We start from the raw sequence: 26,443 nt of genomic DNA, 5'->3' as shown, positions 1-26,443 counted from the left end.
GCTATATATTTCACACCACGCTCCATCCTTGCTCTTCTCTACTTCGCCAATGCACCCACTCGATCTCTCTCTCTCTCCCCCCCCCCCCCCCCTCTCTGATGCCTATTTTCCTTTATTCTCAGTCTCCTGACTTTTTCCTCTCCTCCTCTCTGCTTTACGATCATTGCAAAAAAGAACGGATGCAGATACTCCCTTAACAATTCTTTTAATAGTGCTAAATAGTTCACAATTATTTTCCCGTCACCATCATTACAATTTTTTGTTAAGGTTGACATTTTGTAATTTTTGTTAACGTACTGCACAAGTCCGCTTACAATGCTAATAGTTCATAAAAGTCACGTCTATGCTATGCTTATAGCTGTTTTTGCACTCATAGAGAAATGTAAGAAATGTAAATATTTTTAGGAAATTATATTCTATAACTTCTAGATCTCACAAATTACTTGTTTTATTACGAGTGTCTATACAAAACAGGTATCGCAAGATTAATAGCCAAAAATGCGGGCTATACAATCTCGAAATTAAATAAAACAACTGGAATGCAAAATTTAAAAAAACTTAATGAAATCTTTTCATATAACAATATAGAAATCATTTTCATAAAAGTAATCTAACTTTCGCTTTTTGAAACTACGAGCTATTCTTAAAGTCTACTTAAAAAACGCCAGAAATTAAACCTCGGAACACAACTCCTGTCTTATAGTGATTTACTTGTATTAGATGGTGTCATGAATTAAATAAAACGTAAATTGATTCAAAGCTTGTCTTCCAAAATCCCAATGTTCCTGAAGTCTATTACTCTATATTTCTTATCAATTTAGGGAAGAAGAAAAAACGAGATACCGATAGGAGAGGCAGGAAAGCCTAAAGCTACGTATACCCCACCAAAATGCTGATGATTCTGATTAAATAAGTTGCTTTAAAACTGTTCCTCCTATATTCTTGATTCGTCTGATGTTCTTTGCCAAGTTTAACTCCGTTGGTAGTAACAGAAATAAAGCACTATGTTGTGACCGCCATCCTGCAGGCCTTCATAGGGATGTATGGCCGTCTGGCTGTCACCGTTGTTGTCATCTTCGTTGTCCCAACGAAACCAACTCTTCGTTACTGTCATTCCGTTGACCTAGATGTTAACATAAACAAACGTTATAAGGGTAGTCAAATGGAGAATACTCCGTTCCAGCGGGTCGAGTTTAGTGGGGCTATTGGGTTTACGTATTTTCGTGAAAGCGTACCCCCGTCTTCAGGAAAGGTCGGGTGAAATTAATGCAAATATCCACTTTTGTTCAAAGACGCATGGTCCTTGAACTATTTTGTCATGTAATTTCTTATCTTATTATGTCAGCTTCCTTTCTTTGTGTACGTCCCTTCTTGTCCTTCTGTTCTTTTGGATATCTCGATTATTTAGAAACTTTAAAAGGGTTTATGAAAATATGTTATTATATCTATTTTACTGTAATCATTAAGAAACTCTAAATTGATTTATGAAAATAATGTTCATATTGTATTTTATTCTTGGGAACCTACAAAAAACAAGCTATTCTTTCCAGCTTACTTTGTCTACTATGTCCTTTATTGTGCAAACAATTGATATAAAATTTAATTAATTCGCATCAATCAAGGCTAATGTTTTTTCATATACATTTGTCAAATGACGAAGTATCCTTCGGCTTTTAAGGAACGCTTTTGATTATATATCTTGCATTGAAATGTGTTTACGGAGATTTGTATTAGGTTTTTCAGAAAGTGTCGGGTTACCTGGACCAAAAACTATGACAATGAGTGGCAGATGATCAGTGTATTTCTCAAACGTTACCCAAGAGCCATCGAGAATTTAGCCTCGATTATCTACAAAATTTCGTGTAACCGACGCGAACCCTCGGACGGGAAGATCCGATTGAACGAAGTATAAGCCGGCAACATTACTTTCTTCAGTTGTGTCCATATTTTCTATCCCACTCACCACAACAGGGTTCGCTAATGTTCAATATGTAAAATTTACAAAATACATCTAGATAGCAGCTCTATCTATTCGCCATGTGTAATGAGGCATGAACTCCTCTCTCAGGTCGAAATTCCAATAGGATCTGATCCTATTGGACCATCAGAAACCATTAGAGCTATTGGTGTCTATTGGTTTTAATAGGGAAAGTGAAATATTGGACCCACAGAAACCAATGGAAAATATTTATTGGACCAACACCATTCCACAGACAAAAATGCTGATGGACCAACAGAAAGCTTCTATTGGACCAATATCCACCCACGTATTCTATGGGTTTCTGTTGGTCCTTTTGAAATTTTCTTCTATGATGGGTTTCTGTTGGTCCATTAGATATTTTCTATGGGTTCCTGTTGGTCCATTAGTCACTTTCTATGGATTTCTAATGGTCCCATATTCTGAATTTCCTATTGAAACCAATAGTCCAATGGCTTCTACACTGCAAAAACCAGGGTTTCTAACACCAGTATGGTATTGAATTTTGTTGACACCATTGCTGTTATTTTTAACACCGGTCAGATTAAAGCATGCATTAATAATTACTTGGTGTTAAGTAACATATGGTGTTTGTTTATGCTCGGTGTTGAAAGTATCATCACGTGATTTCGTTTAAGGTGGTTGATTGGTCGAATAAGTTTTCACAAAGTGTACGCGCGCTTAATGATGACTTTACACATGTTTACAGAATAATACATTTATCATGATTTGTTAAGCAAATTATGACAATGCACATCAATTTTGTGATTTGTATTTTCCTTTGGCAATTATTGACCAATAGATTATTTGTCCGATCTTGGTCCGATCTTGTTACAATGACATTAACATTTTAGCAATAGATATATTGATTATAAGATTACTAACCAAGAAACAACATGCATATCTCTTATATATTCGTGTACCAGCCTGTATCATGTAATTGTTAATCTTAAAATTACTTCAAATGATCTATGTGATGGAGTTAATGCAATGGAGATTAGAATATACCTATTGGTGGACAGTTGCCAACATCGATTATGAATTATCCGTTTACCACTGATTCTTCTAACCTGGTCGATAATGGTCGATAATAGGAATTATGGAATGTGGGACCATTGGATCAACAAGAATATAAACACCAAAAGTGGAATTGAATTTGTTAGGATTCCAGATATTGTTGTTAATCTACACCAGTAGGAGTTGTCAGATATTACCACCAAGAGTGGAATTGAATTTGTTATGATTCCAGATATTGGTGTTAATCTACACCAGTAGGAGTTGTCAAATATTAACACGAAAAGTGGAAATGAAATTATCTAATTCCAGAAAATGGTGTTAAGTAACACCAGAGGAGTTGTCCGATATAGATACCAAGAAAGTGTTAAATTGAACTTCCTTGGTGTTAATTTTAACACTCTGGTTTTTGCAGTGTATTGGTAAATCAATAATGATAACTCAAAAAACCGATTTTGGCAACTGTCCACCAAAAAGGTATATTCTAATCTCAATTGCATTAACTCCATCACAAAATCACTTGAAGTGAGTTTAAAAATATCCTTTATTTTAACTGGAGGCTTGAACTACTCTATATATTAAACATACATGAATTGTTTCTTGGTTAGTAATCATAATAATAAATATATCTATTGCTAAAACGTGAATGTAATTGTAACATGATCAGACAAATAATCTATTGGTCATTAATTGCCGAAAGAAAATAAAAATCACAAAATTGATGTGCATTGTCATAAGTTGCTTAACAAATTATGATAAATGTATTTTTCAGTGAACACGTATAATGTAATCATGAATATGCATGAGATAGATTTAGCTGTTAGTTTCTATTGGTTTCTATTGGTTTCTATGTTTCTTAATTCTATTGGTCATATTGGTTTCTATTGGTCCCATTGGGTTCTATAGGTCTCATTGGTTTTCTATTGGTCCTATTGGTCCTATCGGTTCTATTGGTTTCTATATTGGTTTCTATTGGTCCTATTGGTTTCTATTGGTCCTATCGGTCATATTGGTCCTATTGGTTTCTATTGGTCTTATTGGTTTCTATTGGTCCTATTTGTCCTATTGGTTTCTATTTCTATTGGTTTCTATAGGTGCTATTGGTTTCTGATGGTTTGAATGGTGTCTATTGGATTCAATTCTATGGGTCCAACAGAAACCAATAGACTCCAACAGAAACCATTAGCGACCAATAGAATTTCCCTAATGGTCTCTATTGGTCTCTATGGGATTTTCGACCTGGGCTGTGGGGGGGGGGGGGGGGGGAATTGAACAATTGTATGTATGCAAAGGTGCCCGTTCAGTGAGAAAAAAAAATCTGATTTAAGAAATTTGATCATACTGCTATTAAATATGATATATAACAGTTGTCACTGATTGCAATTAAGCCTATACATAGACAAGCGTGCGTACGACGTGCGTGCATCGCAACCATTACCCATCTGCTAGCTATATGGTTGGGGGTGTCGATCAGCTAAACATAACTTACCGCTTGGCAGATCGAATAGAGAGGGAGAAAGGATGAAGTTGTCCTCGGTTGGGAGGAAGATTGCTCGGTCGGTAACGCCATCACTTCGGCAACAGAAGAAGATTTGTGTGTTGCTATTATAGCCTCCAGAGGGTTTCGTTCCCGAGGCGCTGTTGCCATTGTTATTATCCTCATCGTCCCAGTATATGCTACCTTCTGTGAAATCTTTAAGGAAAGAACCCGACCAAAACAAATGAAAGAAGGATAACCCTGCACTGCTGTGGATTTCATTCTCAATGGAGACGGCCTTATTTCGTCGTTCCTTCTACTCTTTGTGTCAGGTCGGGTTACGTGAACTTTCGTGAAAACATATAACCCATATACATGTACACGAAAGGTCGATCATTACGTTGTCGAGTTACATTATGTTTTTTTCAAAGATAGTTGAGTTCTTGTTTAAGAACGCAAATGCTTTCAAAGTGCATGGTTATTGCTCTTATTCTTATTTATGACATTTCTTGTGCCCTTATAGAACCTAAAATTGCTATTAAGGTAATTTTAGACCCCCAAATGTGTGAATTTAGATTGAATACGATCATACCAATCCAGTTCCACTTTTAAAAAAAATACGGTGACAGTTAATTATTAATTAATTAATGATAACATACACGGGCCGGCTGGTTGTTCGTATTAAGTGTCAGTTAAACAGGACCAACGTGATTCTGGCGAAAAGAGGTATTTCACAAACGTTACACCCGACCCTTTGGGAATTAGGGCATGATTATTCACGAAAATTACACCAGACTCACATCGACGCGAAGACCCAATGGGACGAAGTTAACCCGGTATCAACAATAAGTACCCACTTTTCTTAGTTCGTTTTATATCAAACAAGGCAGAGAACATAAACTAAAATCTCCCCTAAACTATACTGCTAATAATCAAAGCAATAATAAGAGTAATAATAACGATAATAATAATAGTAATAATGATGGTGATAATGATAAAAATAGGAATATTGATAGCAATAATAACGATGATGATGATGATGATAATAATGATAATAATAAACATAGTATTAATAATAAAGATAACGATTCTTCCTAAGGACCTTGCAATTGTTATTACCCTCTTGAGTTGCCAGCTACCCATTTACACCTGGGTGGAGAGTGTCAAAAGTGAATTGTTATTGTTAAACGACGTTAATGAAATGATTCAAACGCGAGATCCTTGGTCTGAGAGTCAAGTTAATGGAACACTGTACTTTCACGTATTACTTCTCGTGTTAAGAAGTATGGTCCAAAGAATAAAACAGGACCCATGTGATTGGGGAGGGTATAATTATGCTTTTGTTATTTGTCTAGAGATAAAATAGTCTCGTATCTGTTCGATTCGGCCTAAAATCAATGTAATTAATTTCTTTTTCTTTTTTGTATATGTTCTACCCTACTGAAATTTTACTTGTGTAAATTTTATGATGATGATGATTATTATTATCATCATTATTATTACCATAGTTGTATTCTTCTTATTGTCATAATTATTATTGTATTGCGCTAGCACATACCTGCTGGGCAACTGTTGTACTTGTAGATGCAGTAACTCCCTGGTTGCCAGCTCCATTGCAAGTTGGAGTCAACGACACTGGTGGTCTTCATGCAGAAGTGGTGTCTCATGTTGTTCCTACTAAATGAACCTGCCAGGTTCAATGGATTACTCCACTGGTTGTTGCTATTGTCGTCCTCCGTGTCGTGGTGCCGGTATCCCTCAGGCCAGGTGAACTCGCTGTTAGGACACCCGCTGGTAGGTTTAGGAAGGCCGTAGGTGCCATCAGGCCAAGTTAGAGGGATTAAGACTTGTCCGTCTGGGATCGATTACAAAACAGACAGAGAACAGTGGTTTTGAAATCGTCCTTAGTTAACACATTGGCTGGTTCTTTGCTTCTGTTTTGGCCAAACGTGCAATTTTGCCCAAAACCTTAAGGTGGATCTAAACCTGGACTGAAGTGTATTAAACCATTAATAACCGTAAATCATTAGATAACAATACCTTTCATAGAAAGAAAAAATATTCTGAGAGCAAATAAGTTCCAAAATACGCGATCATCGCTTCAAGCTCGTACGATACGACTCATTTAAGACATATAAGGACCATCTAGTAAGTCAAGGATTTTAAAAAGTAGAATTTGCAAGGCTTACCGTAGCCTTCGGGTTTAGTCCCCAGAGCTAGACCATGAAACAGATCCCAAGTTTGGGTCGATATCAATTATTCCTGAAAATTATACGTACCACCGGTTCTTTCTGCTATGGACGCATAGTTGGCATAGTTCTGCATAGCCGTTAGTACGTTGCTTCCTACACTGGACCGCTGGAAAGAGCTGGTGCAGTGGCCAGAGCCGATGTAGGTAGAGAGTAGGGTCCAGTATTTTTCATCGAACACCTCATGCAGGCCAATTAACTCCAATTTGATGGGCTCTGTGGAGAAAATACGTTGGGGCGGGGGGGGGGGGGGACATTAAGTTTTCTTCATCATCATCATCATCATCGGCATCGTCATCATAATTATCATCATCGTTATTTTCATTATCGTCATTAATATCATCATCATCGCCATGTATTTCGTCAAAGGTATAGGGTTGGAAGTAAAGTTTCTATCTTGGCCCTGGTCTCGGTGCCCCTGCATCCATTGCTCCAGGCTGTATTTCGTCAAACGTATAGGATCAGGATTAGGGTTGCAATTAGGTTTAAGTTTAGGGTTTGGTTATTGTAGGAATTGACGCAGAGCAATTATTGCATGATTAAAGTATCGTACAACCCCTGGTCGGATCATTATATCACAGATCATTTGACGCCATGTGCAGGTCTCACACGGTACCTTAAATAACTTCACCATAAAATTACCAAACAGTAACATGGAGTGATTTTCAGTTAGCACTCAATAAAGGTGTATTTGGTCAAGATGGTCTTGTATGTAATTCAATAATTTGGAGGAGCATCAAACAATCTGGAAGGCAGTGGTATTTTGGCAGTATTTTTTTAGACCTATGTTTGTTCGATCTTGAGGTTGTTGAAGTAGATTTATTTACTTTTAGACCCTGGCTTCTGTTCTCATTTTGGTCTCCTCAAACTTTAAAACAGAGTAAGTGAAGCGTTTGTATTGATGTACCTAGATAATATAAAGAAGAGGATGTGTAATCTGAATTTAGAGGGCTAATCTTTTTGTCACCTTGCGAAATAACTTAGTAGTCGGATTGCTTAAAGAAACTACAGACTTTAAACGCGTTTCCTCTAATGTAACACTCATTGCAACTGAACATTCCTCTTTTTTATATTTTTTATAAAAAGGTCTAGGAACATCCAATTGTGACGAGTTCCATATCATTTTAAACCTAAGGCTTTACTCTTTTAGAATCAGACCTAAACGTTAAAAAAATATTAATTTCTCGCGACTTTGTGATGCTTTGGTCGCGCCGAGTCACCTATTCAATTATGTACCTCCGGTCTGTAGGAAGCTAGGACTCACCGTTTAGTTCGCTGCTTCCAACCGTGTAGCTTGAGTAAGTGCTGCCGAAACTTGTCCCGCTCTCCATTCCACTGTTGAAGCTGTCCATGTTGACGGCAATTGAAGCACTGTATCCAGCATAGGATCCTGCAGCACTTAAGCTGGCACTTACCTGTGTAATGGATATTGATCAGATTCAAACAGGCGCGATGCTAGGTTTTTTTTTTTTTTTTTGGGGGGGGGGGGGTGGGGGAGGGGTTCCTGCATTTGTTTTCTACGTGCGCATCCCTTAAATTATTTTAATTAATTTGTGTTAAAGTCCCCAATCCCCTCTTTAGAACCGCTTTGATCCCTTCATAGCTTAAGTTATTTCTCCACGGTTTTTTCCATTCATTGTAAACACTTTGGCAACGTCGCCATTTTACTAAAATAAAGTACTTTGTTATTTTTCCTCCTTTCTCCTTCCCCTACTACATCATCAGAAATAAATCTATCACACACACTTTATGCTTATCCCTCTCCTCTTGTCCCCCCCCCCCCCCATCCCTTTTCCCTCTCTGTTATTTTTCTCTCATCTTATGAACATTCCTGACTTAACAATTATTATCAAATACTATTTTACCGTTTAAATGAAAATGCGATTGGGAATGCGACTGAGACTTTTTAAGTTATATTATTATAGTGTCTCATTTTTCAGCGCCATATCACTAGGTGTACTGATTTTTAGTATTGTCACACAATTTTTAATTTCTATTCTCTTCCCTCCCTCACTTTTTTTATTAATATTTTTTTTTTAATAGTTTGTTTCTATTGCAATTTCAACAATGTTGTTCTCCCTATCTTTGTGTAATACTATCAGTTGTTCTGATTGACCTTATAGTATTCTTGTCGTTGTTCCTGCATAATATTATTGCTTTAAGGCAGAGTATATTCTTATACCGACATTGCTACCACCACTGCTGGAATAAATTTTCAATTGCGTTATCTTTCGATGACGGTGTATATAGAACGATTTCCGGTTCCTGTACCGATCGAAGCATCATCATGCGCGCGTCATGCAGTTACTGATGCATTGTGGAACATGGCTGTCGACACATTGGGACATATATGGGGCCTGTCACCACGAAATGAGTCCAGTTGGTCAACAATTTTATTCCTGTTTTTAAGTATTATATGAATCTACATTAAGTAAGCTTTAAATTAAGGGGTCACACATTAAAATTGATAAATTATATCCAGAAATATGAACAAAAACCTAATTAGTCTTTATAAACAATGGGATTACCCAGTTTTGAGATAATTAGGTGTAAAGTTAATGATGCGTAACATAGCCTATATTATTTGCCAAAAAATGTTAGAAGGAGATATTTTCGTGACCTAAGCTCTGGGGACATAAACTACAAGACATTAATAAGTCGATTTTTGGAAAAATCTTAAGTGTGGTAGGTGGGTCAATTTTCAGTACATACACACTATACATCGCTATTACTACGATTGAGCCTAATGCGACACTGGACTCATTTCGTGGTGACTGGCCCCATATTATGAGCAGCAGAAGGCAGTGTAGGCCTACGTAGAATACCCTGCCTTTAATTCGCAAAATGTCCCTCATTTGTCCAAATTTGATTGATGTTTTTTTGGTTTTATTGCTATGTACGATGTATGACAAGACTTCACGGTAGATCAGATTTAGTTCTCATTGAATTACTCAACATAAAGCCCGGTGTAGGCCTATAGGGCTCGCGTGGAACCCACTTCGAACTTGGGTTCGTGCGGACCCTATTCTATACAACTACCTACGTTTCTCTATTTATTGAGAGAGTGATTTAAAACTGCAAAATGTCTTTGTATAAGCAATATTTGTAACTTATATTTCGAAAACTGTGTAGCGCCATTAAACCCTACACATCAAGAGCAAAACGTATTTGGGTGATTGGTACACTTCAATATATGATATCAATAAATGAATAGATAAAAGTGATGAAAAACCTTACCTGTGTCGATGCGTATTCGACAAAGGACGACCTGCTTTCCTCATAGTTGGTACCTTCCCTGGTTCCAAGGTCCACCTCAATCACGATATGCTGAAATCACATAACATACAGTCAGCCTCATTTTACACTTTAATCTAGGCTCATTCGGATATAACGCGGGAAACCGCCGCAAAAAAAATACCACCGCGGTTTTATATGTGGCATAAAAGAAAAATGCGCGCAACAAACGTCATGCGCGTATTGTGTGAGCTCTGTGTTTTAAGATACAGAAACGTGAAGCGTATTACATGTAACGTCATCTTAACAAACATGTTAAAACACCTGCAGCGGTTTTGCCGCGTCATATCTGAACGAGCTTTAAAGCTTTTGCCACGCATTTACGCGTAAAATCACCATTTACCGCTTCACATTTGAAGGGCTCTTGAAACAAATGTTCAACGAAAAATGGATTCTTACAAGCGGATCTTCACAGAAACATACTCCCATTGAGACCATTTTAAGGTTCTACAAGTTTCAAAAACGTTTCCTATAACAATGTAAAGGTATGTTCTTTGCCGCACTTTAAAAAAATATATATTTAAAGCACCAAAATATTTCAGGGAAAAGAATTCTTTTTGACCGGATGCGGTACTGATAAGGTTGATAAACATGTTCAAATAGTTGATGAGGGCCATACACTTTTCATTCATAATCTTGTCATTCATTAATTACCGATTTTTGTTCATTTCTTATTCAATGCATTCATTCTATCAGAATAAAAATCGAATATTACTTTAAAGTCACTTGATTGTTCTGTGCCGCGCATAGCCTATTGAAGAAATTATAGGCGGTGAGTTCCTTAAAGCTTATCTGCCGTAGTTTACAGGAGGGATTAGACCGCTCTGCAAGGTCACTGGACAGATGGTTATCTCATCAACTCAGCTCTCAGTTAACATAAGAAAAAGAGGATCATGGGGGACTAATGGTCACCGATTAGGCATTGTTTGTTATATAGAGGGCGCAAGTAGCTACCAGTAGTGCAGTGGGCCTTTAAAGGAACCCTATCACAGCGGTTCCTCTGCATCGAGAGACCCCTCGGCCGGGGATTCTAAACACCGGACAAAGTTTGGAACCTTTCAAGGCTATAATTTGCATCTTTTTCCTAAGAGTGTATGTAGGCCTAAGAACCCAGGAACGGTGATTTGTTGGTGAACGAGGTGACAATTAAAGTCCCACGGAAATATTAAAGAGGTATTGTCCATAACAATTGAAACAAAGGCTAACAGAACTAATAATAAAGCATTATTTGGCATTAAGGAGCACAAATTATAATAATACCAAATAAAAAAAAAGTAAACGTGAGAATGAGGCTATAAGCTCTGAAGTAGGCCTATTCTGGACAGAATTTGTTTACTGTTTAACATTGGAAAACCTTTGAACTCGGTATTACTGAGGAGGTCCTAATTGTAAAAGGCATTTGCATAGTTGACCGTTCCCCAGGCGTTGAGAAATTGCATGTAGGCAGCTTCATTGTATGAGTTTGGGAGACTGCAAGCGTCAGAAATGAAGCCATTATTGAGTGCATAGCCATTAGGCCGAGCAAGTTCTGTCAGGTAACGCGCGTTACCGAGGTTCCTTATCGTCTGAGTAGCGAAGAAGACAGATCCCTGACTAGACATCCGATTGGAGATAGTTTCATAGCCTGCAGGAAAATTTGGCATGATGACGATTTGAAACGATGTTAAAATAGTTATAAAGTTTTATTTTTAATGAGTCTCCTCAAAAACTAAAAGCACTAAAAGCCATTGAGAAAAAGATGATAATGATGATGATGATGATGATGATGAATTTAATTACAATGACGTTTTTTAAATGGCGAATTAAGAATTTCATATAACATAATGATTACGACGTTTAAACATCAGTACTGAGAATAACACTGGCAGATTCAGGGGCCACATCATGCCAGTGCCCCTTTTAAAACCAATGTTGATTTTTTTTTTTTTTTTTTTTTTTTTTTTTTTTTTTTTTAAATGTTAAAATGTGCCAACCTCCAATTTTCGTGAAAACCCCGTTTTCTTCCCTTTGAGTCAGCAATTTCTCGGAACTGCTCCTCGCCTCTCCCTTACAAATAAATGAATGAATAAATAAATAAATTCTAAAGATAAAAAATGATGAATAAATACACTCAACCCTTGCTTCAGCGTATTTTCATACCGCTGCTCGTTGAAATTCAACTACGACACTGCACTTACTGTGCATACTGTACATTGCACTTCTCGATTTCTAGATATTATGATTATTTTGTGACTGCGTGTATCAGTTGAGTAGATTGTTTTCTTCTATGCCAATTTGCCGAAATGCCATAAAGCCACGTCCAACGGAGAAAATACGCATTTGTCCCATAAAAATGAAATATCTATGAACTAACCAGCCCGTACAATAAATTATAGCGAATTTAGTTCCATTTATGCCGGCGCCCTAGCTTCTCTTCGATAATGCACAATTTTATTAATTTGCCTAACACTTCTTCACACCACTATATAAGCTAGAAAACAAAATACTTACGTGCACTGGCTGCAAATTCAACGTTAGTGAAAACGGAACTGTATGACCCTGATGAGACAAACGAATGGGGAGAGATAAGAGAGTAAATGTTTTTTAGGAATAGGCCTCAATATTTGCGACATATTATATATCTCAAATATTCAAATCAGTTTAAGGGAATCATAACAAAAATTCTCTTTTTTAGACCTGACCAAACTGAATTACAAAGATCATGGTACTGGAGGAAGTTTACTTTATCATGTCCTATGAATATGATGTTATTGTCTTTTGTTTTCTTCATAGTTTAATTTCAAATTTTAGTTTAAAAAATTGACACAAAACTGCAATCAAATTTCCAAATTCCAGCACCTTGTTTAATTATCGTTGAATCCAAAATCTAATCCGGAAAATGCAATTAAATATTCCTCTTCTTCAACGTCGAGTTTTGTTAAATCAATAGAAAAGTAATTTTCACAACTGAAAGTGAAATTTTCACAAGTGATATATATTATGTAAATAATATATTTGAAGAAATGACACGACGTGACTTGGTTGCGGTTTTTGCTGTCTCCTTTACAAGCCGAGCTTTCGCTCTACATAATCTTCGGAAGGACTATATTTAAATCCAAGGAAACACATAATGAATGTTTGAATTGACATAAATTTGCACAATTGCATGAATATATATTTGCTTCTACTTATATTAGAAACACATATTCACATATATTTTGGGGTATACATATACATTGAGATTAAATAAGGGTCACGTTATGGTTATGAATAATTACCATGTATAAACACAAAATTGCACTAAGGTATCTTCATGAATAAAACCTTGTGGCAGATTAGCCTTGCACTAAACAATTTATACAATAAATTATACTACTACTACTATTACTACTATTACTATAGTACTACTACTACTACCATTACTACATTACGCATATCTCTTCAAAGAAAACATCCTGTTCGAGGATAATCTAGAGGAATAATATGTACCACTTACTGTGCAATTCCTTTCCTAAGACATATCAGTGCGCTTTACATAATAATTATTAGCCGTTATCAGCGCACAGTGCATTTCAAGGAATAATCCTACCAGGTACCCATTTACCTCACCTTGGTCAAGTGTGGCAAATGTAGATTAATTTTTTGCCAAAGGTCATTTGTGCCGCGGCAGGACTCGAACCGAGGATCTTGTGATCGACAGTCCGGTGACATATCCACTCGACCACGACACCTCCACATTTCTCCCTCCCCCTCCCTCTCTCTCTCTCTATCAAGCACGTCATATATTTATTGTAATCTTTTAGAATGAAGTGATGATAGTGATCGAATAAATATCTACTTACCAGATACATCAACTTGTGCAGAAAGCTTGGATGCGTAACTTTGAGTACCATGAAATGTGGTACGTGACGACGAAGTATAGGCACTGCTTCGGGGGACAAAATACACCTCATCCGGAACTCGATACTGACTGTCACTCGACAGTTTCGCGTTGTCGTAACTCAATTCTAAGATCCGTCTACTGACCAAGAGGCCTGGGTCTACCCCTCCACTGCCAAGTTCGCCCCCTTCTGGATTCCCCTCGAGGATGTTGTAGCCGATGCCAATAAAGTTGATAGCGCTTGGCGTCGGGAGCTGTGCCGAACATCGGTCTACAGCGATCGTCGTCACCATCAACAGCAGGATGGGAGCATTCTTAACCCCGTCAAACTTCATGGCTCTACTTCGTATGGGTATCTGCAAAACAATCGGTGAAGAACTTGCCATTGAGTAACGATTGGCATTTTGCATCAGAATGAAAGCAAATGAAAGACAAAGAAGGGAATAACATATAAAAAAAGATGCATACTTACTAAGAAAGAGCGAATGGAAAAGTAATGCAAAGTAATATTAAAACAAATGGTTGATATATGTAATTCGTATGAAAAACTGTTGCCCATATAGGTTAAAATCTTTTAAGCCATTACAAGAGTAAGTCAAGTGAAATCGATTAAAATTATCATAGAGGGAAAAAATATCTTAATAGACTTGAAATTACCACTGAAGAGATCTTCCTTGTTTAGAAGTGATCTTACCGTGCAGCCTGCTTAAACTGCGGAGTATTCTGCCAAAAAGTAATGCCAGCGTCGAGTGAACTCAAACATTTAGTATGGCCCAATCCCAAGAACCAATACTATTTAACTCTTTCATTAGCCTCCTATATACTGTTGTGTAGTATATTGTCCCAAAACCCAGTTAATTATAAAGTACCCTCTTATATCTTTATAATCCTTCCCCATAGAAAGACCAATTGCATTCATAATCAACTTTTCCAGGAAAGACCACCTCTATCTTGTTTAAGCCCCATACATAAAACTACTAAGTAGTCCATTATTCTGACGGGCCCATTAATTGTTATGCCTCTGTTAATGCGGCCCTCATTCATGTCTTTGTCCCTTTCACACGATGTTACCTACCCTCATATTACTTGTATCCTTCTGGATGTATATTACATGTTTTGGCTTTCTGGGGAAGGAGTTATGTTTTGATCACCATTAGGCCTACAAAAAAAAATGTTGTATTGCTCTTTAGGTCCAAAACATGGGTCGGTCGGTCGGAAATCTATTTTCGTTTTAAACTCCCTCTTTGGGCTGATATTTCTCAGTTTTTAATGCTTTAAAACTTTTTTTATTAACGGTTAACAAAAAAACTTGTTAATTTAAAAGCCGACGGTCGATTTGAAAAATGTGGGGTCGGTCGCAAAGGGCAATACAACATCTTTTTGTTAGGCCGTAGATCAATACCCTCTTTCTAGCTGGCTCTCTCTTCATCGTGAGTTGTACATACATGTATGTGGAACCCGGCCCCCCACTCAGCATATGCTCGTACCCTCTTTTTGAAAGCACCCCCTATCTGAGGACTACCAACATTTCCGTACCCCCCTTTCGCGGGCTTTTCGCGGGCTTTTCCTCCCTCGGAGACCCCCCTAAATCAGGAAAAATGCTCAATGTACCCCCCTAAATTTGGAGTAATTTCTCAGGAGTCCAAAGAGATGAGAGAAAAAAAGAAAAACACCCCCTTTTTAAAGAAATCTCCGGGTGAAAAATCAAATACACCCCTTTTTTTTACAATTCTCGGGCCGGACTTTGTCGCACGAAAACCCCTTTACCAGACATTTTTGCAACACGCATGTGGTCGTTCCGACCTCTGAGTGTGGAGGGGGGGGGGGGGGGCGGGATGTGGAAGCTGTTCATAACGATGTGACTGATTTGATTCTCCAAAGTTTTGAGATAATAAATACTGTCATGTGACTTCGGAATTACAAGTCTCTTCTATAACAGTTGCTGTTTCATTTTAAGTACGTCTACTGCTAATATCACATACACCGATCCCAACACGACAGTATGGACTTTTCTATTTGCACGACGAAAACGTTGACTCCCACGTGTGGCATCCTTTTTAAGGCAAAGTGTTGTCATGTTAAGGCACGGGCACTGGCAACTGCTATTCTGCGGCTGGGCGAATTTCATGTTAAGCCCAAATAATTTTGTTATTTAATTAATTCTTGTCTTCGCACCTAAATATATATTTTTTTCTACATCCCGCCACAAAATAGTGTTTGTGCAATCTGATGTACGAGAACGACACTTAGGCCTATAGCGCTCTGATTGGTAGAAGAAGTCACAATATTTCGTTTATACATTATGAAATGGCATTTGACACTGGAAACACAGTTATGACGTATTGTTTCGATTCATTGAGCCAAAACCCATAATAGATTTGATATGTGTGAGTTTTGTTTATTGGGCGTTGGCTGAGAGCTATAGGAAACTATATACTACCATCTAGTTCAAGTTCAAGTTCAAGTTTATTCAAACCAATCAAACACAACATTTTACAATCAATTGACACAAAAGAAATTAAAAAAAAAAACATGATAGGTTTGGGACCCCGGAGAAGCAGAGCTTGTGATAAGGGGCCCCTTAAAAGGTACATAAACAAAAACAAAATAACAGTATTTAGAATAACCGATGACAAAAACATATTTACAATGATAACTAATGAGTAAATATGGGAACAGAAAAAAAAGATAACACACATACACATACACTTTTTTTTTTTTTTTCAACAATTTTGTTTTATTTCTCCAGATGTGTAATACAAACCATGACATACAATTGAATAAAATAAACGTGTTCAATATTGATGCTTTTACATAAACATAATAAAACACAAACTTATTTGCAGTATAATATAACTTAGCAACAAAGTAAACGTATAAGTACCTAAACATAATATGTCAATTGTAAATGTTATTTACTTATATATTACAAAAAAAAAACAAATCTGGAGATAATTTTACTGAAACAATCCTGCCCCCTCCCTGCCCCCTACATCACACAGACATACTCACCCTCTATCACACAAACATACTCACCCACTCACACACATACTCACCCACCCACCCACCCACCCCCCCCCCCCACACACACACACACACAGTACTCACTCAGTGGATGTCTGCCAACATTCTCAACTTAAGAAAAATATACTAAATAAGTTATCCAGGCCTCAAAATCGAGTTACGCTTTTAACAAGCTCACGGTGGAGAAGAAAGCAAATCTTAATTAATCTTAAGCTGCTCCCACTTTAAAAAATGTGATCCTAGCTTTCCCATTTTAATTGCTATTTTCTTTTCCTCATCCCTATACTTAAAAATGTTTTTTTTCATCTTTTCTAAAGTTAGTACTCGCCCCCCGATCTTGACATAAATGTAACATACTTCACTATGAAAATGATAGTATTACACATTTTTATTCTATATGAACTACCTACCAACCCAACAAATATATCTCGCCATTCTAAATCTTTAATTTCATCTAACTCAAAAAGTTGTATTAAAGCCTGCCATAACCTTTGAACGCTCCCACAAGATAAAAATAAATGTTTGTATGTTTCTATTTCCTGCTTACAAAACGAACATAAATTATCACCAACAAAACCAAATCTATGAAGATGCTCATTAGTGTATATGGCTCCATGCAATAATTTAAATTGAAATTCACGTTGTTTTCTAATGAGTATAGTAATTCTTGGTCTAACAAATATTTCTTTTAATTCTTTATCTATAAAATCATAATCATTTTGCCCATCCCTTACCTGCAAATCATACGTTTGTTGCAGTGCTTTGATGAAATAATCATAGATTGTTCTTGAACCCACATCCACAAACTGTATTTTTTTACTAGAAATATGGAAATAAGTATTAAAGCTTATCAAATCAACCTCGAGGAATTCTATTAACCCTGAATCATCCTTCCATAACCTGGGTATCGCATCATAAATATCAATAATCATAAGCAAATTATTACCTTTCATACCGAGGTTCATAAAATATTTAACAGGCTTAACATGACCTTTCTCAACCAAATGATTCAGTTGAACAATCCCTCTTTCAAACAAGTATCTATCAAATATACTTTTTCCATTTATACATATATTCTGATTATTAAAAATAATTGGATTAATATAACCCTCCAAATATCTTAAATTACTTGTCTCTTGCCATGCTTGCAACATTTCCATATAGTATGGTGGAATATCTAAAACGAGTTTAATCTTGTTTAAATCATAATCACATAAAAAAATAAATCTACCACCCACAAACTGTAAGCAATGATCAAAAAACAATTTCCATCCCAAACTTTTCTCTCCATATAAAAGACGTTTTATCCACATTATGCGCTGTATTTTAACGGACATTTCAAAATTAATCATTCTTAATCCTCCAAAGTCATAATCCTGATACATTATTGCCCGTTTAATTCTATCTTTCCCCCTCCATATGAATTCAAATGAAATTTTTGCAACTTCTTTATATACCCAATGAGGGACAATAACGAGAGATGAAATATAATTTAATTTTGAAAGCGCATAAGTTTTTAGCAAATGTATTTTACCCATAATAGTTAAATCTCTTTGTTTCCACCATACAAGCAATTTTTTTATTTTACTTAGAATTTCTTTATAATTCAAATCATCTTTTAAACTTCGATCTAATGAATAACTAACCCCTAAAATATGTATTTCCTTAACCAAATTTCCAAATAAAGGCCCATCAGGTTTGTTCTCATCCTCACCCATCCACATAAAATGTGTCTTTGTTTTATTCACTTTAAGACCACTAATTTTTTCAAATGATTCAAAAATATATTGCAACCTTCTAACCGAATCAATATCCTTCAAAAATATTGTCATATCATCTGCATATAACACTTGCCTAATTTCAGATTTTCCAAATGTAATCCCTTTAATACCGTTGTCCCTCCTTACTGCATGCGCCAAAATTTCGATGGCAACCAAAAACAAATATGGCGATAATGGATCCCCTTGCCTTACTCCCCTTTCTATTTCAAAATACCCCGTGGAGTGACCACCGTTCATAACACAACTACTTATCCCTTTATACAATAATTTTACCCAAGAGCAAAATGAATCTCCAAAACCGAACAATTTCAATATTTGAAATAAATATCTATGAGATACAGAGTCGAAAGCTTTCTCAAAATCCACTGCACACAAAAACCCTTTCCCTTGTTCCCCATAATGCATAGAATAAAATAACATGTCATCTATCAATCGTACAGCTTCCCCGATATTTCTATCTTTTATATATCCAACTTGATCATGATGAATTATTTCATTTAAAACCTCTTTCATTCTTTTTGCTAGAACTTTAGATACAATTTTATAATCTACATTCAAAAGCGTGATGGGTCGATAATTTTTTATATGGAGAGTATCTTTCGCTTCCTTCTCAATTAAGGTAATTACCCCTTGTTTTTGAGATGCCGTTAATTCCCCCCTTTCGTATGTTTCATTCAATACTTCTACTAACAAATCACCCAAAGCTGGCCAAAAAGTATAATAAAATTCAACTGTTAACCCATCATTTCCCGGGGTTTTATTCAATTTCATTTCTTTTAAAACTTTCAAGCATTCATCTTTAGTTAATTTACCTTCACAGATTTCCTTATTGTCTTCATTTAACTTTGAAATATCATTGAAAAAGAAAGGGTCGTTTTGATTTATATCAGCCCTTAAAGAATATAAATCTTTATAAAATAGTTTAATTTCCTTTAAAATTTCCTCCTTATCTCTAGTAGTTTCCCCATTTTCTTTGTACACCTCCCTAATTACACTTTTCCTTTTATTCGATTTTAACAACTGTTCGAAATATTGCGTATTGTTTTCTCCATCTTCAAACCAAGGTGCTCTTGATCTTATTTTAATGCCCTGTCGAGAAAAATCATACAATTTATTTAGTTTATCCCTTTTCTCCTCAATACAATCAACAATATATTTAGTGGGTCCCACTACCAGTTCGCCTTCTAAATCCTTGATTTGTTTCTCTAACAGTTCTATTTCAACCCTCCTTGCTTTTGCCTTTTTCCGCGAGTATGTTATAATAAATTCTCTCATTTTCATCTTTAAAAAATCCCAAAATACTAATTTATTCAAAATCTGTAATGACCATTCAGCTTTTAATTCCTGTATTTCCTTATTCATCTCTTCAACAAAATCTTTATCCATACATAAACTACTGTTAAATTTCCGATATGATTTCCCAAAAACAAACTTATCAACAAGATCATTAAATTCTAGCCTAACGCCAGAATGATCTGGCGTAATAGATGTCAAAATCTCACACGTACCCACCAATTTTTCAACACTACAAGGTATAAACCAATAATCTAAACGGCTTTGCACCACCGGCCAATTTTGTCGAAAAGTAAATTGCTTTACATTCGGATTTTTTTTCCTCCATATATCTTCTAAATCGTATTTATTTAAAAATTCCTTAATCAAATCAATAACCCGAGATTTCACCGGTGTTTTTGACCCCACATAATCTAATTTTCCATCCAATATACTATTGAAATCACCTCCTAATAAAACTAAATAGTCCCGATCACACTGATCAAAAATACTTTCATCTAACTTCTTCAAAAATTCAATTTGTAAAGTTTCTTTATCTCTCGTTGGAAAATAAACATTAACCAATAGCATTTTAACCCTTTGTATTTCACCTTTAAAAATAATGTATCTCCCCTCTTCATCTACTTTAATTTTTTTTTCTTCAAAATCTAAATGATTAGAAAATAAAATAAGAACCCCTCTACTATGGTTTGACCCATTACTAAAAAACATTGGCCCTCCCCAATCTTGTTTCCACCGCTCTTCTATCTCTACTGTACTATATGTTTCTTGTAAGAAAATTATACTATTCTTTTTAGTTTTGCACCATTCAAAAATATTCACTCTTTTTAACCTATCTCTTATTCCTCTAACATTTAATGTCATGAAAGATAATTTCACTGCCATGTTATTTTATGTGTAATTGTATCCAAAACCTTACATCGATAAACTCCAAAGAAACTTCCACACAATCTATTTCCACCGGGAGCAAATGTATAGAAAAAACTATCTGCAGCCAAACATATATGCATACTTATCGTCGAATTATATAAAAAAATGCAAGCAGAATCCACCCCGTACCACACAACCCAACGCATTCATACACACAAGCATATTCACTACACACACAACACCCCCACACAAAACAACCAAAATCTGCTCTTCGGTGTACGTAAACATCCGAGAGCAAGAGCCTCCCCCTTTCCCTGTCAATTTAACTAGACCAATGACAGAATAAACCAATGAACATTTCTTCTTGCACAAGTCGATGAGAAATACGTTGTATTGTTATATAACCGTAATCTAATTTTTAAAAAAAATAAAAAAAAATACAAAGAGCTTTTATCCCTTAACAAATGCCTTGAATTGTATTACGGAACCCGCTCGTCATAACTAAGTTAAATGATTTTCCTAAAATGCATTACAGTGAATTGACCGGCTCGCGTACCTAATTACAATACGCACCTTCTAATTAAAAATAAAAACACGATCCCAATAAACCAAATTCCCCCAAACGACACCAGTTCGGCAACCTAATAAACTGTTCGTGCAAACCGAACCCATCATGCTATCATTTACCAAGTTCTATAATTTGCATAATAAGCCTCACCCATGAATGAATAGGCTCACACACCTGATCGTTTTGTATGCACTCGGTAAAAAAACTCCTAAAGGGCGTTCCCGACAACTCGAAAGAACACCAAACGTCAGCCCGACATAATGATAGGCAAGCATGCATACCGGATCCCAACACGTTCCTCCCTCTCAAAACATCACACCACCACCTGGCTTTAAAACAAAATAGTTTTGGCTGGGTGAACAGATCGGACCATTATCCAGATACTCGAATTGTTTTCACTTTACAGAAAAAGTTTTAAATATGTATCAGTCATTTACTAAGATATGTGAATTTACATAGAATGCGTTATCGAAATAAAGCTCATTGTAATATTAAAAAAAGCCGTCGTTACCCAGATACTATGGCATTGTATAAAGGCGTTGCAATATACATCGTGAAAGAAAGCGGACGTTCAAAAGAGTTTATGGAAAGTACCTTGCAATAAAGCTCATTGTAATACCAAGAGCCGTGTTACCCAGATATTATGTTTTGCATAAATAGGCGTTACCACAAAGTACTTGAATATCGTGAAAGAGAACAAATCCCCAACAGACCAGCAAGGTTTATGGAAAGTACCTTGCAATAAAGCTCATTATAATACCAAGAGCCGTGTTACCCAAATATTACGTTTTGCATATATAGGCGTTACAACAAAGTACTTAAATATTGTGAAAGAGAACAGATCCCCAACAGACCAGCAAGGTTTATGGAAAGTACCTTGCAATAAAGCTCATTGTAATACCAAGAGCCGTGTTACCCAGATATTATGTTTTGCATAAATAGGCGGTACAACAAAGTACTTAAAAATCGTGAAAGAGAACAGATCCCCAACAGACCATCAATACATTTACCCCTCTATCTGAATTTACATAGATTTGCGTTATAAAATAATGAAATAGTCAATATACTGTTTAAGCATGTTTTGAGGGAAATGTTTCTTCTCACTTCACGCATGCATGCTTAGGGTTGTAATACAAATCCTGCTACAATTCTTTTTGTTTTCTTTTTTTTAAATACCAAGTTATATAATTTGCATATCATGCGTCACAAAATGATAAACAAATGATGAAACACTACTGCCAATTCGAAATAGCACCAGGGAATGTATCCGGACCGGTCCCCAAGCATTTTAGCCCCCTTAATAAACAACACCACCTGGCACCATTGAAATATTTTGGAAACCTCACTCCTACACATACTTAACCCCTTTATTCCACAAGTGGCAAAGCTTAGAAAAGGGAACTGAAACCAACAGCCCTTGGCGCGACAATCTTATTAAAATATTATTATTGCTTTGGTTAGAACAATTAATGAACAACCTCTGGCAAAAAAAAAAAAAAATTGCCTGAAAAATCCCCCTTTTTTCTCAATGTTGTCACTTCATCTCCGATATTCAACATTTAAGGCATTATGGAGACGAAGTTGCACACAAATCAAACCTCGCCTTCCACATACCCAACAACGATGAGAAACCCGAGGCTTCGCTTTATATTTCATATACACTGAAGAAAGAAAAAAAAAAATGTGTGTGATATTAACTCTTGGTAAACGTACGATAATCTTCTCAAGTTTTGTATCATTTTTTTAAAACTAAAGAAACGAACAGAATATGTATATATGTATATACATCCTTTTCTTCCTCTTTTTGAACAATAATTAAAAAAAAAAAAAAAAAAAAAAAAAAAAAAAAAACACCATTGTCATATACGTGACAGGCTAGTTTAGCCCAAAAATTTCACATTGGCTAATGTGTAGTAAACATAAACAATACTTTATAACTTATAACTGGTACTTTCCTTTTCTTCCTTCCCCCTTCATTTAATTATTTCCTCGCTTATTCCTTCTCTTTCCCTCCCTTCTCCTCTCCTTTCCCCCTCTTCCTTCTTTTCCCCTTTCTCCCTCTTATCATTTCTCTTCTATTTTTCCTTTCCAAACTTCCACATTAAACCTGTCGTTTTCAATAGTATCCCCAAGTTGAAAGCACGTGAAATCTCCTCCATGCAGCCTTCATTAATGGGGAGGTAGATGGGGATGAACATAAATTCATCTCTTCCATACCAATAGATCGCTGACAGAGCAATAATAAACAAGCCCTGCCAAACAAACCATCAGCCTGAAGAATCTTTTATTTTAAAAAAGAAACTCAAAGTTGTCACTTCATCTCCGATATTCAACATGTAAGGCATTATGGAGACGAAGTTGAACAAAAATCAAACCTCGCCTTCCACATACCCAACAACGATGAGAAACCCGGGGCTTCACTTTATATTTAATATACACTACGATTATATACCATAAATTATCAGGAAAAACAAAAAATGTGTGTGATATTAACTCTTGATAAAAGTACGATAATCTTCTCAATTTTTGTATCATTTCTTTAAAACTAAACAAACAAAATATGTAGGCCTACATATTTATATACATTAAACAAAGATCCCTCTCATAATATACCTGACAGGCTAGTTTGACCCATACATTTCACATCGGCCAATGTATAGTTCACAATACTTTATAGCTTGTACTTTTCTTTTCCTCGTTCCCCATTTTATCTAATTATTTTTCCTTTCTTTTCCCCTCTCTCCTTTCCCTTCTCATTTCCTCCTCTTCTCTCCTATCTCTTTCCTCTCTCTTTCATCTTCTTCTATTTTTCCTTTCCAAACTTCCACATTAAACCTGTCGTTTTCAATAGTATCCCCAAGTTGAAAGCACGTGAAATCTCCTCCATGCAGCCTTCATTAATGGGGAGGTAGATGGGGATAAAAATAAATTCATCTCTTCCATACCAATAGATCGCTGACAGAGCAATAATAAACAAGCCCTGCCAAACAAACCATCAGCCTGAAGAATCTTTTATTTAAAAAAAAAAGAACTCAATGTTGTCACTTCATCTCCGATATTCAACATGTAAGGCATTATGGAGACGAAGTTGAACAAAATCAAACCTCGCCTTCCACATACCCAACAACGATGAGAAACCCGGGGCTTCACTTTATATTTCATATACACTACGATTATATGTCATAAATTATCAGGAAAAAAAAAAGAAAAAAAATTTGTGTGATATTAACTCTTGATAAAAGTACGATAATCTTCTCAATTTTTGTATCATTTCTTTAAAACTGAACAAACAAAATATGTAGGCCTATATATTTATATACATTAAACAAAGATCCCTCTCATATACCTGACAGGCTAGTTTGACCCATACATTTCACATTGGCCAATGTATAGTTCACAATACTTTATAGCTTGTACTTTTCTTTTCTCAATTTCCTATGGAAAAGAGAAATCTTAATAACATATTAATTGGAGTAACATTCTTGATTACATAACTCATCAGCTATTACCACACTCTTTTTTTTGTTTACAAGAATGATATGAAAGGCATAAAGTAAATCTTGGAATATTATTCATCTTTGTCATAGGAACCTATTTTACAGTAACAAAATGGTCTTTGACCTATTAAATGGCTGCACATTATGTTATTCTGTGTCCATGCCTGACAATCACACCCACGCACACACACACAGACACACCCACATACACACATACACACATGGCTTTCCAGGATTTACTTTAACATATTTTGTAATCTCTCAAAAAGATATTCTCGACATGTATGTTTAAACATAGGTAGTGTTGGACTGGATCTGATGTTTTGTGGCAACTTATTCCATTCTTTGATACAATTAATTACAAAAGAGTTCGAAGCAGTTTGTGTTCTCGCAAACGGCTGATGGATACGCTCGACAATGTATTTTATGTTTTGATTATGTCCTACTCTCCTTGTCTGTCATTGTCTTCGTCTTGTTTATTTGTTCTCTTTCCTTTTCAACCGAATGTACCAGTATCACGAGCAAAGAAATAATTAATACCCTATAATACCATATGTTATTCCAAGTTTTAGTTATATACCGTTTAATTTATGAAGGAAAAAACGAAGAAAGCATTCAGCTATAAAACCGTGAAAAAGAATGATACATGTAATAAAATACTGTTGATAATGATGATAATAATAATAATAATAATAGTAACAATAATATTTATGATAACGATAATAATGATGATGATAATAATGATAAAAAAAATAATAATAACATATAATAACAATTCTATTTCCAAATTCTACGCAATCGTACATTTTCATTAGTGTTGGAAGTCCATTTATTTATTCTATTTTCTCATATAATTTCACTATGTCAAAACGATTTATATCCGTGTTTCCATATGAACATGTCGTTGTACATTTGCTACTGTGTATTTTCTATTTGTGTATATTATTTTCTATTGTATAGTGTTCATGTGCTTATGTAATGCCAACAACTGAATTTCCAAATGGACCAATAAAATTAATATGAATCTGAATCTAAATCGTCTGCAGCTAACATCTCTTTTGTGGTATACTGCACTGGTTCAAAATTGACAGTATTAGTATTGCGCTACTTGGAATATTTTCCTCGTTTTTTATCACTCAGACCTGTTACACTTAATTGTGTACTTTTCCATTTAACGCTGTATTAATGATATTGATTTAAATTTCCTTTTTACAGTTACATCATGCTGTTGGCAGCAATTCCGTATCTGATGAGAAATATGACCAAACTACTTCAAACGCCTTTAATAACAATTTAGAAGTAATCAAAAATACTTTGGATGTTAATGACAGATCATTCGCCAAGTCTATATTCTACTGAGAACCAATTTATCAGCAATTCACAATCTGCTTCAAAGAGTGACCTGAATGTTGAGCAGCTGGGTTTATTGTTAAATAATATCAAAGTAGATTGTTTTGTGATGGGTATGACGGAAACCTGGTATACAGATAACCCTCACACTATGCATTCCTTGTCTATAAGCATAACCTTATTTTTGAC

At 35.7% G+C, this 26,443-nt stretch overlaps 1 protein-coding gene across 3 annotated transcripts; it reads right to left on the bottom strand.

Moving 5' to 3' along the window:
• Positions 1-946: 946 nt before the first annotated feature.
• Positions 947-14,701, bottom strand: LOC105447351. 3 transcript variants are annotated; one of them, XM_030987016.1, is made up of 10 exons: positions 14,566-14,701; positions 13,834-14,227; positions 12,503-12,550; positions 11,425-11,636; positions 9,956-10,045; positions 7,983-8,133; positions 6,749-6,934; positions 6,028-6,324; positions 4,482-4,685; positions 947-1,123 (listed from the first exon to the last, which is right to left on the bottom strand). In XM_030987016.1, exons 2-10 carry the CDS (start codon positions 14,204-14,206, stop codon positions 1,071-1,073), a joined length of 1,614 nt encoding a protein of 537 aa, XP_030842876.1. In that variant the 5' UTR covers positions 14,207-14,227; positions 14,566-14,701; the 3' UTR covers positions 947-1,070. The 3 variants fall into 3 exon arrangements, with proteins under 3 accessions (XP_030842876.1, XP_011683560.2, XP_011683559.2); XM_011685258.2 differs by having other exon boundaries at positions 14,529-14,694; XM_011685257.2 differs by lacking the exon at positions 4,482-4,685.
• Between the last annotated feature and the right edge of the window lie 11,742 nt (positions 14,702-26,443).

Source organism: Strongylocentrotus purpuratus, unplaced genomic scaffold (assembly GCF_000002235.5).
Source record: "Strongylocentrotus purpuratus isolate Spur 01 unplaced genomic scaffold, Spur_5.0 spur5_scaffold_16, whole genome shotgun sequence".
Lineage (NCBI taxonomy): Eukaryota > Metazoa > Echinodermata > Echinoidea > Camarodonta > Strongylocentrotidae > Strongylocentrotus > Strongylocentrotus purpuratus.
This window is presented reverse-complemented; position numbering and strand designations above follow the sequence as displayed.

Bases quoted from the DNA above. Each gene is read 5' to 3' on its own strand.
- LOC105447351 (XM_030987016.1), bottom strand. From the start codon at position 14,206: ATGAAGTTTGACGGGGTTAAGAATGCTCCCATCCTGCTGTTGATGGTG. The intron at 10,046-11,424 runs GTCAACTATGCA...ATGTGATTTCAG, and splicing joins TTCTCAACGCCTGGGGAACG to CATATCGTGATTGAGGTGGA. The intron at 6,325-6,748 runs GTACGTATAATT...AATCGATCCCAG, and splicing joins CATAGCAGAAAGAACCGGTG to ACGGACAAGTCTTAATCCCT.